The 15478-nt window shown below is 70.9% G+C and overlaps 2 protein-coding genes across 2 annotated transcripts; both read right to left on the bottom strand.

Annotated features, from left to right (window-relative positions):
• Positions 1 to 6665: 6665 nt before the first annotated feature.
• Positions 6666 to 7970, bottom strand: LOC142364251 (pro-neuropeptide Y-like). Its single transcript, XM_075443556.1, has 3 exons — positions 7789 to 7970; positions 7480 to 7551; positions 6666 to 6690 (listed from the first exon to the last, which is right to left on the bottom strand). Exons 1-3 carry the CDS (start codon positions 7968 to 7970, stop codon positions 6666 to 6668), a joined length of 279 nt encoding a protein of 92 aa, XP_075299671.1.
• A 4309-nt stretch (positions 7971 to 12279) lies between these two features.
• TMEM101 (transmembrane protein 101) lies at positions 12280 to 15255 on the bottom strand. The gene is made up of 4 exons (XM_075443613.1): positions 15114 to 15255; positions 13762 to 13942; positions 13531 to 13677; positions 12280 to 12599 (listed from the first exon to the last, which is right to left on the bottom strand). The coding sequence occupies exons 1-4, from the start codon at positions 15248 to 15250 to the stop codon at positions 12291 to 12293; spliced, it is 774 nt and encodes a 257-aa protein (XP_075299728.1). The 5' UTR covers positions 15251 to 15255; the 3' UTR covers positions 12280 to 12290.
• Between the last annotated feature and the right edge of the window lie 223 nt (positions 15256 to 15478).

Genomic DNA, 15478 nt, shown 5'->3' with positions numbered 1-15478 from the left:
ACACGCACGGGCAGGTGCCCCCCCCGCACAGCCACCCCCCCCCTTTGCACACGCCTGACGCCGGGCCCGGGTGTGCCCCCTCGCACACGCGTGTGCACGCCCCGCGCCAGCGACATCCCCCCCACCCCACCCACACGCATGCCCGGGGGGGTGCTTGCACACGCGTGTGCAAGGCCGGGCCCGGGGAACACCCACCCGTGGTGGGAGCTGGCGGCGGCCGACAGCATCTCGGCACTGCTCGGACACGCGTGACCCGCACGGACACGCGTGACCCACACCGACACGCGTGGCCGCGCAGGCGTAGTGGCAGCCATTCACGCTCAGGCACCCCAGCCCCTGCTTGCACACGCGTGTGCGTGGCTGCGGGTGTGCCACGGGCACGTGCAGGGACACCCGAGGCCCCCGTGCCCCCCCCAGCCCCACACCGTGCCCCACAGCGGGGGGAAACCCCCAGTGCGGGCACTGACACCCCCCCCGCGGGGGACCCACGCAGTGTCCCAGCGCCAGTGTCCCCAGTACCGGCGTCACAGTGTTCCCAGTGCCCTCGTCACCAGTATTCCCAGTGTCTCCAACCCCAGTGCCTCCGAGGTGCCCAGCACAGCCAACTCCAGTGTCCCCAGGGTCCCCAGCACTGCCAGCCCGTGTCCCCAGTGTCCCCAGTGCCAGCATCCCCAGTGCCCCAGTGGCCCCAGTGCCAGTAGCCCCAGTGCCCTCAGTGTCCCAGCACCCCCAGCCCCAGTGTCCCCAGTGTCCCCCAGGGACCCCAGTGCCAGCGGCCCCAGTGTGCTCAGTGTCTCCAGCACCCCCAGCCCCAGTATCACCAGTGTCCCCAGTGTCCCCAGTGCCAGCAGCCCCAGCTCCCTCAGTATCCCCCAGCACCCTCAGTCCCAGTGCCCCAGTGTCCCCTGTGTCCCCAGTGTTCCAGTGTCCCCAGTGTCCCCAGTGTCCCCAGACCCAGCACCCCCCAGACGCCCCACCCCCCCCGAGCAGGCAGAGGCAGGGGGTGGCTGCAGGGGGGTTTATTGTCGGGGGGGGCGAGCCCGGCCCGGGGTGCTGTGGGTGCTGTGGGTGCTGTGGGTGCTGCGGGTGCTGGGGGTGCTGGGGGTGCAGCAGCCCCCCAGGCTTCTCATCCCCGCTCGGCTCCCAGCGATGTCCCTGCAACGAGAGGGGGTCAGCACCCCGCCACCCCGCCGTGCCCCCCCCAGAGGGGTCCCCAGTCCCCGTGTCCCCTACCCGGGACTCCCCCGCCCCCACCCAGGACAGCGCCCGTTGGGGAAACTGAGGTACAGGTGGCACGGGGGGGGCTCACCCAGCACCCAGCCCCCAGCTCGGCCGCTGCGCAGCCCCCCACCCCCCTCACCTGGGGCTCAGCACACCCGCAGCGCCGAGGGGCTCCTCGCTCAGCACCCACCGCCCGACCGCTTGCCGTACCTGCGAGGAGGGAGCACGTTACGGGGGGGGGGGGGTGCAGCCCCACGCAATGGGGAGCGCGGGGGCAGCGGGGCAGCCGGCTGCAGCGAGCGCAGGGTGCAGCGAGGGAACGGGGTGCGAGGGAACAACGCGTCGCGACGGGGAGCGCGTGGCAGTGGGGGAGAGCGTGCGACGGCAGCGGGCTGCGGCAGCGATGCGCGTGGCTGCGGGAACCGAGTTGCGACGGGGAGCCGGCTGCAGCGGTTGAGCGGGTTGCAACGGCGTGGTGTGACGGGGGGCTGCGACGGGGGGGCTCGTTGCAGCAGGGAGCACGTTGCAACTGGCAGCGCGTTGCCATGAGGGAACATGCTGCAGCGGGGAGTGCATTGCGACGGGGGTGTGCTGCAACGGGGGGTGGTGCTGCAAGGGGGAGAGCATTGCAACAGGGAGCCCGTTGCAACGGGAAGCATGCTGCAGTGAAGGTCTGGTTGCAGCAGGCAAAAGGGATTGCAGCAGGGGGTGTGTTGCAGCAAGAGATCACGCTGCAACGGGCAGTGCATTGCAACGAGGGAGTGTGCTGCAACGGGGAGCACTGCAACAGGGAGTGTGCTGCGGTGAAAGTCCGGTTGCAGCAGGTAAAGGGATTGCAGCAGGGAGCAGGTTGCAGCAGGAGATCACACTGCAACAGGCAGCGTGTTGCAATGAGGGAGCGTGCTGCAACGGGTAGCACGTTGCAAGTGGGGAGTGTATTGCAATGAAGGTCTGGTTGCAGCAGGGAGCTCGTCGCAGCAGGAGATCACGCTGCAGCAGGCAGCGCGTTGCAACGAGGGAGTGTGCTGCAACAGGGAATGCATTGCAGCGGGGAGCATGCTGCAAATGGGGAGCGTGCTGCGATGGGGAGCGCATTGCAACGAGCAGTGCACTGCGGACGGGGAGCGTGCTGCAACGAAGGTCTGGTTGCAGCAAGTAAACGGATCGCAGCAGGGAGCAGGTCGCAGCAGGAGATCACGTTGCAACAGGCAGCGCGGTGCAATGAGGGAGCGTGCTGCAACGGGGAGTGCATTGCAGTGGGGAGTGCATTGCAACAGGGAGCGTGTTGCAGCGAAGGTCCGGTTGCAGCAGGCAAAGGGATGGCAGCAGGGAGACCGTCGCAGCAGGAGATCACGCTGCAGCAGGCAGTGTGCTGCAACGAAGGAGCGTGCTGCGACAGGGAGCCCATTGCAACGGGGAGCGTGCTGTGACGGGGAGTGCGTCGCGATGAGGGTCCGGTTGCGGCAGGCGAAGGGGTCGCAGCAGGGAGCGCATCGCAACAGGTCACGTTGCAACGGGCAGTGCGTTGCAATGAGGGAGCGTGCTGCGACGGGGAGTGCATTGCAGCGGGGAGCGTGTCGCAGCGAAGGTCCGGTTGCGGCGGGCGAAGGGGTCACAGCAGGGAGCGCGTGGCAGCAGGGAGCGCATGGCAGCAGGGAGCGCGTGGCAGCAGGGAGCGCGTGGCAGCAGGGAGCGCATGGGCAGCAGCACGCGGGGTTGCGACGGGGGCCGCGTGCCGCAGGGGTCCCGCCGCCGTGCCCCCCGCCGTCGCCGCTCACCGGGGCCCGCGTGACCACGCGCAGGTACTGCTGCAGGTCGCGGTAGAAGCGGAGCAGGTCCTCGACGGGCGCGTGGTCGCCGGGGTAGGTGGGCTGCGCGCGGGGGCGGCTGCGCCGGGGCGCGTGGCCGGCAGGGCCAGGGCGCAGGCCCAGCAGCAGCAGCAGGGGAGGGCCAGCGGGGAGCCATGGCTGCGCCGCACGCCGCCACCTCAGGCTCCGCCGCGGGCACGGGCCGCACGCACACGCATGTGAGCACACGCACTGCTCCGCACGCAGCCCGGCACGCACCGCTGGTGGGGGGGCACACGCGGCCGCGCAGCCGGGCACACCCCCCTTGCACACTCGCACGCGCCCGTCTCTGCTCCCGGCGTGCACGGGCGCACGCACAGACCCCCCCTCCTGCACATGCGTGTACACGTGTGGCTGTGCACACGCATGCACACGTGCGCTCTGTTCCTGGGGGGGGTACAGGAAAGCTCCGTTCCCAGAGCACACGAGTGTGTGTGCACACCCAGGTCACACCCCAACACACAGATGTACAGAGCCTTGCACACGCACGTGCACCCACCATTTCTAACCTCAACACACAGATGTGCACGCTCAGCCTTGCACTCGTGTGTGCACCCCCCTGTTTCACACCCCTACATACGGATGTACACTACAGCCTTGCACATGTGTGTGCACACCCCATTCACACTCCAACACACGGATATACACAGCCTTGCACATGTGTGTGCACACCCCATTCACACCCTACACATGGATGTACACAGCCTTGCACATGTGTGTGCACCCATCATTTCACACTCCAACACACAGATGCGGACACTCAGCCTTGCACACGTGCGTGCACGCCCCACGCACACACCTACACACAGATGTTCACTTTCAGCCTTGCACACACGCATGCACCCCCCGTTTCACGCCCCGACACACAGATGTACCACGCTCAGCCTCCGCACACGTACATGCACCCTCCATTTCACACCCCTACACACAGATGTACACACTCAGCCTCGCACACGTACATGCACCCTCCATTTCACACCCCGACACACAGATGTACACGCTCAGCCTCGCACACGTACATGCACCCTCCATTTCACACCCTACACACAGATGTACACACTCAGCCTTGCACACGTGTGTCCACCCCCCCCTTTCACAACCCCTACCACACAGTATGGACACGCGAGCCTTGCACACGCGCGTGCCCCCCCCCCATTCACACCTGTGTGCCCACCCCGTTAGGAGCACGCCGCGCTTGCCGGCCCTCTGCACACCCCCCCACCCCCCTGTCCCCCAGCTCAGGGGCTGTCACCCCCCACCCAGCCCTGTCCCCCCGCGGGGACGAGGCCCCGGCCACTCTCACCGGCTGCCACCAGCGCTGGCACCAGGGACGCGGCGAGACAGGGGGACACGGCGAGACGGGGGGGCACTGCCACCGGGTCCCCAGTTCCTCGGTGACACCGCTGTCACCCCAGCGCTGGCCCTTATATCCCCCCCGTGTCCCCCAGCTGATGTCACCCTCCCAGGCAGCACCTGTGGCCAGGTGGCCACGTGGCGGGGGGGGGACAGGGAACATCGAGGGGGCGACAGGGGACATCGAAGAGGGGGGGACAGGGACGCCGGGCCCCTCGCACAGCCCTGGTTAATGTTTGACCCTGGGCTGGGGGGGCTTCCGGCAGGGCTGGGGACACGGGTGTCCGGTGGCTGTCCCCAGAGCATCTCGGCCCCCCAGATGGACAGAGGGACAGTGTGGGGACAGAGGGAAGGGTTTGGGGACAGAGGAATGGCTGTGGGGACAGACGGACAGAGGGGGGCAGGTGGGGGGGGCTGTTGGGGTGCAAGGATGGAGGACGACAGGATGGGTGGGCAGCAGGATGGACAGAGGGACAGGCAGAGGTACAGCAAGGGACGGACAGAGGGACGGGCAGGGGGACAGAGGGGACACTGGAGGAGCAGGCGGATGGACAGGGGGGGCCGGGTGGGTGAAGGGTCCCACGTCGGGGTGAGGGGTGGGATGGAAGGGACAGCGGGACAGGGGGACAGAGGGGGATGGGGGACAAGAGGAGCAGGGGGCGGCGGAGGGGGGGACAGCAGCCAGCCCCCGCTGTGGCCATGCCCGAGGACGTGGCTGTCCCCCTGCTGCCACCCTGGGCTGGGGGTCAGACGGGTGGGGGGGTCCCCAAGCCGTGGGGCCTCTGGCCCAGCCCTGAAGCAGCCCCCGATGGCCACGGCCCCTGCAGGGACCCCACGGCCAGTGTCAGTGCCCGCTCCCAGTGCACCCCACCTCCAGCACACCCCACTCCCAGTGCACCCCACTCCCAGTGCACCCCAGAACCCCACTCCCAGTTCCTCCCACCTCCAGCACACCCCCAATCCCAGTGCCCCCCACTCCCAGTGCACGCAGCGCACCCCAGAACTTGCCACCAGTGAACCCCACGCTCCCCACCCGCTGCACCCCAGCACCCACCACCACTGTCCCCCAGGACCCCCAGCATCATGGCAGCCCCCCACCCAGTGCACCCCGTGCCCAGAGCACCCCCTGCACCCCAACACCCGGTGCCAGTGCACTCCACCCCCTGCACCCCGACACCGATCGAGAGCGCATCCCCCGCACCCAGTGCACCCCGGCACCCAGTGCACCCCAGTATCCAGCCCCAGTGCACCCCAGTATCCAGCCCCGGTGTGCCCCAGCCCCCCAGCACATCACCCCCCAACCTCCCGCTCCCCACTCCTCTCCCCACCCCCCCACCCTGGCACCCCAGCGGGTCCTCTCTGCCTGACTCCTTACCCCGGCCTCACCCCCTGCACCCACCTCCAGCCCCCCGCACCCCTCCTTCCCCCCACGCCCCTCCATCCCCCCTGCACCTCTCCATTCCCCTGCACCCCTCCACCCCCCTCACCCCTCTCTCCATCTCCCTGCACCCCTCCAGCCCTCCCCCTGCACCCCTCCCTCCATCCCACTCACCCGCTCACCCTTCCCTCCATCCGTCCTGCACCCCTCCACCCCCCACACCCCTCCGCCCCCCTGCACCTCTCTGTCCCCCCTCCTTCCCCCCGCACCCCTCCATCACCCTCACCCCCCAGTCCTCCTGCACCCCTCCACCCCCCTCACCCCTCCCTCCATCCCCCCACACTCCTGCACCCGTCCAGCCCCCTGCACCCCTCCTTCTCCCCGCACCCCTCCATCACCCGCACCCCCCCGTCCCCCCCGCACCCCTCCACCCCTCTCATCTCTCTCTCCATCCCCCCTGCACCCCTCTATCCCTCCCCCCACACCCCTCCAGCCCCCTCACCCCTCCCTCCTTCCCCCCGCAACCCCTCCTTCCCCCCGCACCCCTCCATCACCCGCAGCCCCCCGTGCCCCCGCACCCCTCCATCCCTCTCCCCGCCCCCCCCACGCAGCCCACGCGGGTGCCCACGATCGTGCTCTTTATTGCCGCTGCCGGGGGCGTGCAGGGACCGCGCGGACCCCCCCCCGACAGCGCTGGGTTGGGGACGGGGTCCGGGCCCCCCCACGCCAGACACCCCCGGGCCGGGCTCTGGGGGTCCCCGGCCCTCCGGAGGGGGGTGGGTGCTGGGGCCCAGCCTGGGGCAGAGCCGCGGGACCCGCGGGGGGAGCGGGGGGGGCGGGGGGCTGGGGGGGGGCAAGGGGGCTGGTCACCACGCCGAGTCGCCGTCGGACCTGCGGGGAAGAGCTGGCGTGAGGAACGGGGGGGGCGAGATCCCCCGGGACCCCCCCGGGACCCCAACCCACCCCGGGACCCCGGGGGGGGGGGGGGGGGGCTGCAGCCCTCGGGGCGAAGGGGACAGGATGGGGACAGGGACAGGACAGAGACAGGGACCGGGACAGGAACGGGGACGGGGACAGGAACCGGGACAGGACAGAGACAGGGACGGGGACAGGATGGGGCAGGAATGGGAACAGGATCGGGACAGGGACAGGATGGGGACAGGACAGACAGGGACGGGAACAGGGACGGGGATGGGGACAGGGACAGGACCGGGACAGGGACAGGATGGGGACGGGGATAGGGACAGGATGGGGACAGGACAGACAGGGACGGGGACAGGGGCGGGGATGGGGACAGGGACAGGACAGGGACAGGAACAGGACAGAGACAAGACAGAGACAGGGACAGGATGGGGACAGGACAGGGACAGGTACACGGATGGGGAGAGGGATGGGACAGGACGGGGACAGGGATGGGGACAGGGACGGGGACGGGACGGGGACAGGAATGGGGACGGGACCGGGACAGGGATGGGGACAGAGGCAGAGATGGGGACAGGGAGACAGGGATGGGGACAGGATGGGGACAGGGACAGGATGGGGACAGGGATGTAGACAGGGATGGGGACAGGGATGGGGACAGAGATGGGGATGGGGACAGGGATGGGGACAGGGATGAGGATGGGGACAGGGATGGGGACGGGGATGGGGACAGGACGGGGACAGGACGGGGCCGCTCACCGTGACCTGCCGCTGCTGGCCCCGGGGAGCAGCTCCCACAGCAGGGCCTCCGGGCCGGCGCGTTTGCCGTACCTGCGGGACACGGAGCGCACGCGTGCACCGGGGCACACGCGGGCGTGCAAACGGGACCGCGGGCGAGCGTGCAAGCGGCATCCGCCGAGTGCACCCACAGGGGTCACGGGTGTGCAAAGGGGGGGTCACGGGTGTGCAAAGGGGGGGTCACGAGCGTGCGAGCGGGGGCCCTTCCCGCGCGCGCACGGAGGCTCACACGCGTGTCGCGGGGCCCGCACACGCGTGTCGCACGCTCACCTCTGCCGTGTCACCAGGTTGATGTAGTGGCGCAGGGCCGCCAGGTAGCGGGCCAGCTCCTCGGGCGAGGCGTCGTCGCCGGGGGTCTCGGGTTTGGGGGGGTACGCGGCCGCCAGCGCGCCCAGGCACAGCAGCGCGCCCAGGGCCACCGGCACGCGCCGCGGCCGCCGCGACGTCACCATCTGCCAGGTGGACGGGGGACATCGGTCCCGGGGACCCCCAGGACCGCCAGCACCCGTAGGGATCCCCATCTCGTCCCAGGGCAGCTCTGTGTGTGTGTGTCCCCCAGCACCCCCGGACCCCCAAGCCCACAGCGACGTCCCGTCCCTGAGGACCCTGTCCCCCGTGGGGACATCGCACCCCTGGGGGTGGCCCTGAGCCCCACGGGGACGTCTCCCTCCCCCTCCCGGGACCCCAGGTCCCCCCACGGGGTCACCTCCCTCCCTGAGGTCACCCCACAGGGACAGCTCACCCCCAGGGACTTCCAGAGCCCCCCCCCCCCCCCAATGTCCCCAACCAAGGGGCCACCTCCCTCCTAGGGACCCCCAGGGACCTCCTCCCGTCTCCCCAAAGGGACATCTCCCTCCCACAGACCCCCCTTGCAAGTCCCCACGGGGTCACATCCCTCCCAGGGACCCCCCTCCAGTGTCCCCAAGGGAGGTGTCCTGCTCCAAAGGACCCACCCCAGGGGACACCTCCCCTCCAGAGACCCCCCCCAGTGTCCCCAAGGGAGGTGTCCCGCTCCAAAGGACGCCCAGGGACCCACCCTAAGGGACACCTCCCCTCCAGGGACCTCCCCCCAATGTCCCCAAGCGGCCATCTCCCTCCCACGGACCCCCCCTGCAAGTCCCCATGGGGTCACATCCCTCCCAGGGACCCCTCCCAGTGTCCCCAAGGCAGGTGCCCCGTTCCAAAGGACCCCCAGAGACCCCCCCCCAGGGGACACCTCCCCTTCAGGGACCCCCACCCATGGGACACCTCCCCTCCAGGGATCCCCCCCCCATGTCCCCAAGGGGTCCATCCCCCCCACCCGGGGTCCCCCCAAGCCCCCAGCCCGGTGGCCGGGCTGTCCCCGCACTCACGCTGGAGGAGGCGGGAGGTGACAGGCAGGGGCTGGCAGCGGGGGGACAGCGCGGGGGACACCGAGTCGGGGACACCGAGCCGGGGACTCGGCAGCTCCCGCGCCCGCCCGGGTTTTATGGCCTCGGGGGGGGTTGCTGGCTCCTCCCCCCCCCCGTGACCGACCCACGGGCACGGCAGGACCCCGGCAGCCCCCCCCTCCACACGTGCCAGCACCTTGTCCCTGTCCCCGTCGCTCGGCCGAGCCCCCCAGCCTGCAGCGAGGGGAGGGGGTGCAGGCCGGGGCGAGCGTGGGGCACGGGGACAAGGACGGGGGACAGGGACACGGCACAGGGACATGGGACAGGGACATGGCACCAGGGACATGGATGGGACAGGGACACGGCACAGGGACACGGATGGGACACGGACACGGCACAGGGACACGGATGGGACAGGGACATGGCACAGGGACACGGCACAGAGACATGGCACAGGGACACGGATGGGACACGGACACGGCACAGGGACACGGATGGGACAGGGACATGGCACAGGGACACGGCACAGGGACACGGCCAGGGACACGGCATGTGGCAATGGCATGTGGACACGGATGTGACACACAGCTAGGGCACACAGACATGGATGTGACACACAGCTATGCACATGGCCACAGCACATGGACATGGATGTGACATGCAGCCATGGCACACAGACACGGATGTGACACGCAGACAGGACACACGGACACAGCACACGGACACGGATGTGACACGCAGCCAGGGCACACAGGCACAGCCCCAAGGACACGGCCGCGACACGCAGGGACACGGGACACACCCCGGGCCACGCAGACGGCACAGCCGTGACGCGGCACAGGGGACACGGCAGTGACACGGGACACAGCCCTGGCACCGGGCACGCGTGGGGCACAGCCCGGGGAGGGGGCACAGCTCGCAGCTGCCTCTGGGTCCCCAGACGGTCGGGCTCGGAGCCCCCCCACCGCAGCCCCCCCCCCAGCCCCTCACCGCAGCCCCACCGCAGCCCCCCCAGTGCAGCCCCCCAACACAGCCCCCCACCGCCGGCCCTGTCACCGCAGCCGCCCCCCGCAGCCCCCCATCATGGCCCCCACCACCGCAGCCCCCCCAGCCCCCATCACCGTAGCCCCACTGCAGCCCCCCCCGAAAGCCCCCCCCCCCCAGCCCGCATCACCCGCAGCCCCATTGCAGCCCCCCACCACAGTCCCCGTCACCACAGCCCCCCCCCCCCCCCGCAGCCCCCCCGCCATCGCCCGCTGTCCCAGCCCTCCAGGACAGATGCGGTGCCCTTTCCGACCCCCCCCCCCGCCGAGCCCCCCGCGGGGGGGGGCACTGATTCGTTATGGATTTCTCATTAAGGAGCAATCAACGCCCCGGGCCGGCGCGCCGGGGGGAAACTGAGGCACGGCCAGCCCGGCGGGGACGTGCTGGGGGGGGGGCTCCGGGTCCCCGCCGGGTGGGGGCCACCGCGGGGGGGCTGGGACGGGAGAGGGGGTCCCCAAAAACCCCGGGGTGCTCCCACCCACAAGCAGCCGCACCTGGATGCGCTGGGATGGGGGGGGGACACGGCGGGGACCCCCCGGGCTGCCCCAAGCCCGGGCGGGGGGGACACGGCTCTGCGGGACCCCCGGGGTGCCTCCGGCCCTGCTTGGGGGGGGGGGACACGGCTCTGCGGGACCCCGGGGTGCCTCCGGCGCGGGCGGGGGGGGACAGAGCTCTGCGGGACCCCCGGGGTGCCCCAGCCCGGGCTGGGGGGGTTGCGGGGGGGGGACAGGCTCCCCACTGGCGACCCGGCCGTGCCACCGCGGGGGTCCCGGCCCCGTGGCTGTCCCCGGGGGGGGGCACACACACACACTCACCCCCCCATTCCCGTGGCGTGGCCGCGGGGGGGTCTCACCGGGGGGGGGCCAGGCTGCCCCGGCCACGCCGTGCTCGGCCCCACGCCAGCCTTGGGGGGGGCAGGGGGAGTGGGCGCAGCCCCCCCCCCAGCCCAGCACCTTTCACGTCCTCCAAACGAAGGAGCTGTTAATTAGGACTAATTGGATCGATGGGGCTGCAGACAGAGCCGCGTGCCCCCCCAGGTCGGGGAGGGGGGGGGGCTCAGCCCCATCGTGGGGGTCGCGGAGGCGGGGGGGGGGGGGGGCACCAAACCCCGCAGGCCAGCGGCGATGTCACCGCAGCAGCACGGCTGTCCCCGAGCCGGGGGTGAGGGTCGGGGTCTGGGCCCCCCCCCACGGCACAGAGCCGGGCCCCCTGCGTGGGGGGGGGGGGTGCGGGGGGGGGAATTTTCCGCCCCATTTCCCCCGAGTGACAGCAAACAGCCATTTTCCAAAGGTCACAGGATGGCTCTGCCAGCGGGTGGAATTGTGACCCCCCCCCGGGCAGAGCACCCCCCCTCGGGGGTGCCCACCCTGCGCCCCCCACCCCTCCCAGGGGCAGAGAGGAGGAGGAGGAGGGTCGGGGGCTGAAGCTGCAGCGCCGGAGCCCCAACAGCCCCCCCGGCGTGGGGTGGGGGAGGTCCCAGGAGGGCGAGGAGCCCCCGCAGCCCCCCCCAGCCCGGGGGGGGGGGTCGGAAAGGCGGAGGGCGAGCAAACAGGGCCCCGCTGCCCCCCCGCGCTTTATGGCCCCCCGGTTCCGCTGCAGCCTCCGGGCCCACGCGTGTCCCCCCCCCCCCCGAGGAAGGCCCTTATCAGCTCTGTTTGCTTTTCCACAGCCCCGGGGGGGGGGGACACAGGCCAGCCCAGTCCGGGGGACAGCGAGGACACGGCCAGGGGGGACACCGGGGGTCTGCCAACCCCCCCATAACCACACCGAGCCCCCACGCCGGCAGGGACGGGTGGCAAAAGCCCCCACCCGAGCCCGCTCCCCCCTGCCTCAGTTTCCCCGCTGCAGAGAACACCCAGCGCTGCCCAGCCACACACCAGCTCCTTCCGAGGCCCCCTAAAGCGGCTCCCCCCCTCCCTGAGCCCCCAAAAGCAGGTGTCCCTCCCCCCAAGCCCCCCAAAAGCGGCTCCCCCCCTCCCCAAGCCCCCCAAAAGCGGGTGTCCCTCTCCCCAAGCCCCCCAAAAGCGGCTCCCCCCCTCCCCGAGCCCCCCAAAAGCGGGTGTCCCCCCCCTCCCCGAGCCCCCCCGGGCACACAACAGCCGAGGGAGCCCCGGGACGAGGTAAAAGACTTCTTATCAGTAAAAAAAACACCTGGGGGGGGGGACACCTTGGTGGGGAGGGGGCTTGGCCACACAGTGGCCAGCACCCCACGGGCACAACTCCCCCCGCCCCATCCTGCACCAAAATTATCAACTATTTTAAAAATAAAAGAATAATAATAATAATAATAATAATAAAAGAATAAATAGCAGCGATTCATTAAAAACCCCCCGCCCCCCCCCCCCACGCAGCCCCGGCTCAGCCGTCGGTGGCCAAGATGACGACGGCCCCGAAGATGCCGACGCTCTGCCCGATGAGCTTCATCTGGTTCCAGAACTCGACGCGGCGCGCGGCGTGCCAGTAGGCGAGGTTGCCGTCGATGAGGAGGATGGCGGGAGGAAGCAGCACCGCCAGCACCTGCGCCGCCGCCCGCACGTAGCAGCCCGAGAGGAAGGCCAGGGCCAGCAGCCCGTAGAGGATGAAGAGGAGCTGGAGGGCCAGCTCGCCCCCCCCGAGGTGGTTCAGGTAGGCCAGGCGGTCCTCCTGGCTGTGCTGCAGGGAGTAGGCCTGGGGGGGGGACACGGGGGGGGGGGGCTGCAGCGTGGCTGTCACAGTGGCACTGGTGGCACTGGTAACGCTCACCTGAGGCTGCTTCTCCCCTGGGACCCCCCCACCCCCCGGTAGACCCAGCTCAGTGCATGCTGTGGGTGGGGGGCAGGAGGTGGCTGTGTGTGTGCCCCCCCCCCAAACAGGCCTGGGGGGGGGGGGGGCGGGGGGGGCTGGACACGGTGGTAACTGTGCCACTGGTGGTACTGGTGGCACTGGTGGTGCTCACCTGAGGCTTCTCCCCCTGGGAGGGAGGGACCCCCCCCCGGCAGAGCCAGCCTGGTGACTGCTGTGGGTGGGGGGCAGGAGGTGGCCATGTGTGTGTGCCCCCCCCCAAACAGGCCTGGGGGGTGACAGGGCGGGGCTGGAGTGTGGCCATAACAGTGCCACTGGTGGTACTGGTGGCACTGGTGGTGCTCACCTGAGGCTTCTCCCCCTGGGAGGGACCCCCCGCTGGACCCAGCCCAGTGACTGCTGTGGGTGGGGGGCAGGAGGTGGCTATATGTCCCCCCCCCCCCCAAGTAGGTCTTGGGGGGAGGGACTGGCACGCAGTGGTAACAGCGGCACTGGTAGCACTGGTGGCACTGGTAGTGCCCACCTGAGGCTTCTGCCATTGCGAGGGACCCCCCCCGCAGACCCAGCCTGGTGACTGCCGGGGGGGAAAGGAGGTGGCCACGTTCCCCCCACCCCCTCACAGGCCTTGGGGGGGGGGGGGGGACAGGGGGGGCTGAAGCGCAGTGGTAACAGTGGCACTGGTAGCACTGGTAGTGATTGCACGAGGCTTCTCCCCCTGGGAGGGAACCCCCCGCAGACCCAGCCCGGTGCCTGCCGCGGGTGGGGGGCCAGAGGTGGCCGTGCCCCCCCCCCCCCGCCGCCCCACGCCCCCCCGTACCTGGCAGATGAGGTAGATGCCGAGGAAGACCTGGCCCGTGGACTGCAGCGCGCGGCTGCGCGGCTTCTGCCGGTAGAGCTCGCCCGCGCCGCTGGCCAGGACGAGGAAGCCGCCGATGATGGCGATGGTCCGCGAGTACATCCGCACCTGCGCCGCGACGGGGGGGGGTCACCGTCAGCCCCCCGACCCCCGCCACGGGGTGTGGGGGGGTCGGGGGGGGGGGGTCCTCACCTTCAGCCAGTCGCCGTAGTGGCCGTGGCCGCCGACGTGGGCGGCGTAGGTGGCCACGGCCAGCTGGAGCGCGGCCCCCAGGGCGAACCAGCGGCGCTTGACGCCGAAGGACATGAAGCTGGCGCAGAGCACGGCCACCCCCATGTCCACGTACAGGTAGGGGACCGGGATGTCCGGCTTCCTGGGGAGGGGGGGGGAAGGCAGCTCCAGACCCCCCCGCTGGGCTCCCCCAGAATCCCTCCTCGCCCCCTAAGCCCGCTACAGCCCTCCCCCAGCCCCATGCGGCCTCCCACGCCCCCCCTAACTGCCCCTCTGCCCTCCCCCCGGCGCCCACACCCCCTCCAGCCATCCCAAAACTGCCCCAACCCCCCCCAGCCGTCCCACAGCCGCCCCAACCCCCCCCCAGCCATCTCACAACTGACCCACCACCCCCCCCGCAATCCCACCACTGCCCCAACCTCCCCCCCAGCCTCACGCTGATCCCAGGAAGCCCCCAGCCCCACGCCTGCCCCAGACTCCTCCAGCCCAACGCTTATCCCAAGAAGCCCCCAGCCCCGTATTTTACCCCAGGCCCCCCCCAACTGTCCCACACCTGCCCGAAACCCCCCCCCCCCAGCCCCCACACCTGCCCCAGTTCCTCACAGCCCCACACTTACCCCAGGAGCCCACTCAGCCTCAGCCCCACACCTGACCCAGCCCCACCAAACCCCCCTAGCCCCTCCCAGCCCCGTGCTTCTCCCAGGAGCTGCCCAGCCTCAGCCCCACGCTTATCCCAGGCCCCCCAGGCTCAGCCCCACACCTGCCCCAGGTCCCTCCCAGCCCCATGCTTATCCCCAAACCCCCCCGTGCCAGCCCCACACCAGCCCCAGGCCCTCCCAGGCCCACACTCACCCCAGGAGATTCCCAGGCCCTCCCAGCTCCTCGCTTACCCCAGAGGCCCCCCAGCCCCACACCCGGCCCAGCCCCAGGCCCTCCCAGCCCCACACTCACCCCAGAGGCCCCCCAGCCCCACACCCTCCCAGCCCCACACCTGGCCCAGCCCCAGGCCCTCCTAGCCCCTGGCTTACCCCAGGAGCCCCCAGCCCCAGGCCCTCACAGCCCCACACTTACCCCAGAAGCTCCCCGGGCCCTCAAAACCCCAGGCCCTTCCAGCCTCACACTCACCCTAGAACCCCCCCCAGCCCCAGGCCCTTCCAGACCCACAGACCCCCCCCCTGCCCCAGGCCCTCCCAGCCCCTCGCTTACCCCAGAAGCCCCCCAGGCCCTCCCAGCCCCACATTTACCTCAGGAGCCCCCAGGCCCCCCCTGCCCCAGGCCCCCCCGCAGGCCCGCAGCCCCCCCCGGCCCCGCACCGGCGCCCGTCGGCGCGCTCGGCGCAGAGCAGCAGCCCGCTGAAGCAGTGCCAGAAGGGGAAGCGGGTGAGCAGGACCCCGCCGCCCGCCGTCAGCAGCCGCAGCGCCCGCCGCCGCCACCCCCGGCCCGCCGCCATCGCCGCCAGGCCCGCCCGCGCCGGAAGGCCCGCCCCGCGCCGGAAGCGCGGCGACCGCAAGCCCCGCCCATCGCGCGAAACCCCGCCCCGCACAAAACCCCGCCCCCTAAGCACCGTTCCCTAGTGGAGGCCCCGCCCCGCCACTCAAGCCCCGCCCCTCCCGCAAGCCCCGCCCCCCAGAGCGCCAGAGACGGGTGATGGTTAAAAAAATTTCGGGTTTTATTGTGT

The sequence above is a fragment of the Opisthocomus hoazin genome, chromosome 26, assembly GCF_030867145.1.
Source record: "Opisthocomus hoazin isolate bOpiHoa1 chromosome 26, bOpiHoa1.hap1, whole genome shotgun sequence".
Taxonomy (NCBI): domain Eukaryota; kingdom Metazoa; phylum Chordata; class Aves; order Opisthocomiformes; family Opisthocomidae; genus Opisthocomus; species Opisthocomus hoazin.
This window is presented reverse-complemented; position numbering and strand designations above follow the sequence as displayed.

Excerpts from the sequence above, each read along its gene's own strand:
- LOC142364251 (XM_075443556.1), bottom strand. The coding sequence starts at position 7,970 with ATGGTGACGTCGCGGCGGCCGCGGCGCGTGCCGGTGGCCCTGGGCGCG. Across the intron at positions 7,552-7,788 it reads AACCTGGTGACACGGCAGAG|GTACGGCAAACGCGCCGGCC; the intron begins GTGAGCGTGCGA and ends CGTGTCCCGCAG. Across the intron at positions 6,691-7,479 it reads GCCAGCAGCGGCAGGTCACG|GTCCGACGGCGACTCGGCGT; the intron begins GTGAGCGGCCCC and ends TCTTCCCCGCAG.
- TMEM101 (XM_075443613.1), bottom strand. The coding sequence starts at position 15,250 with ATGGCGGCGGGCCGGGGGTGGCGGCGGCGGGCGCTGCGGCTGCTGACG. Across the intron at positions 13,943-15,113 it reads GAGCGCGCCGACGGGCGCCG|GAAGCCGGACATCCCGGTCC; the intron begins GTGCGGGGCCGG and ends CCCCCTCCCCAG. Across the intron at positions 13,678-13,761 it reads ACTACGGCGACTGGCTGAAG|GTGCGGATGTACTCGCGGAC; the intron begins GTGAGGACCCCC and ends GTCGCGGCGCAG.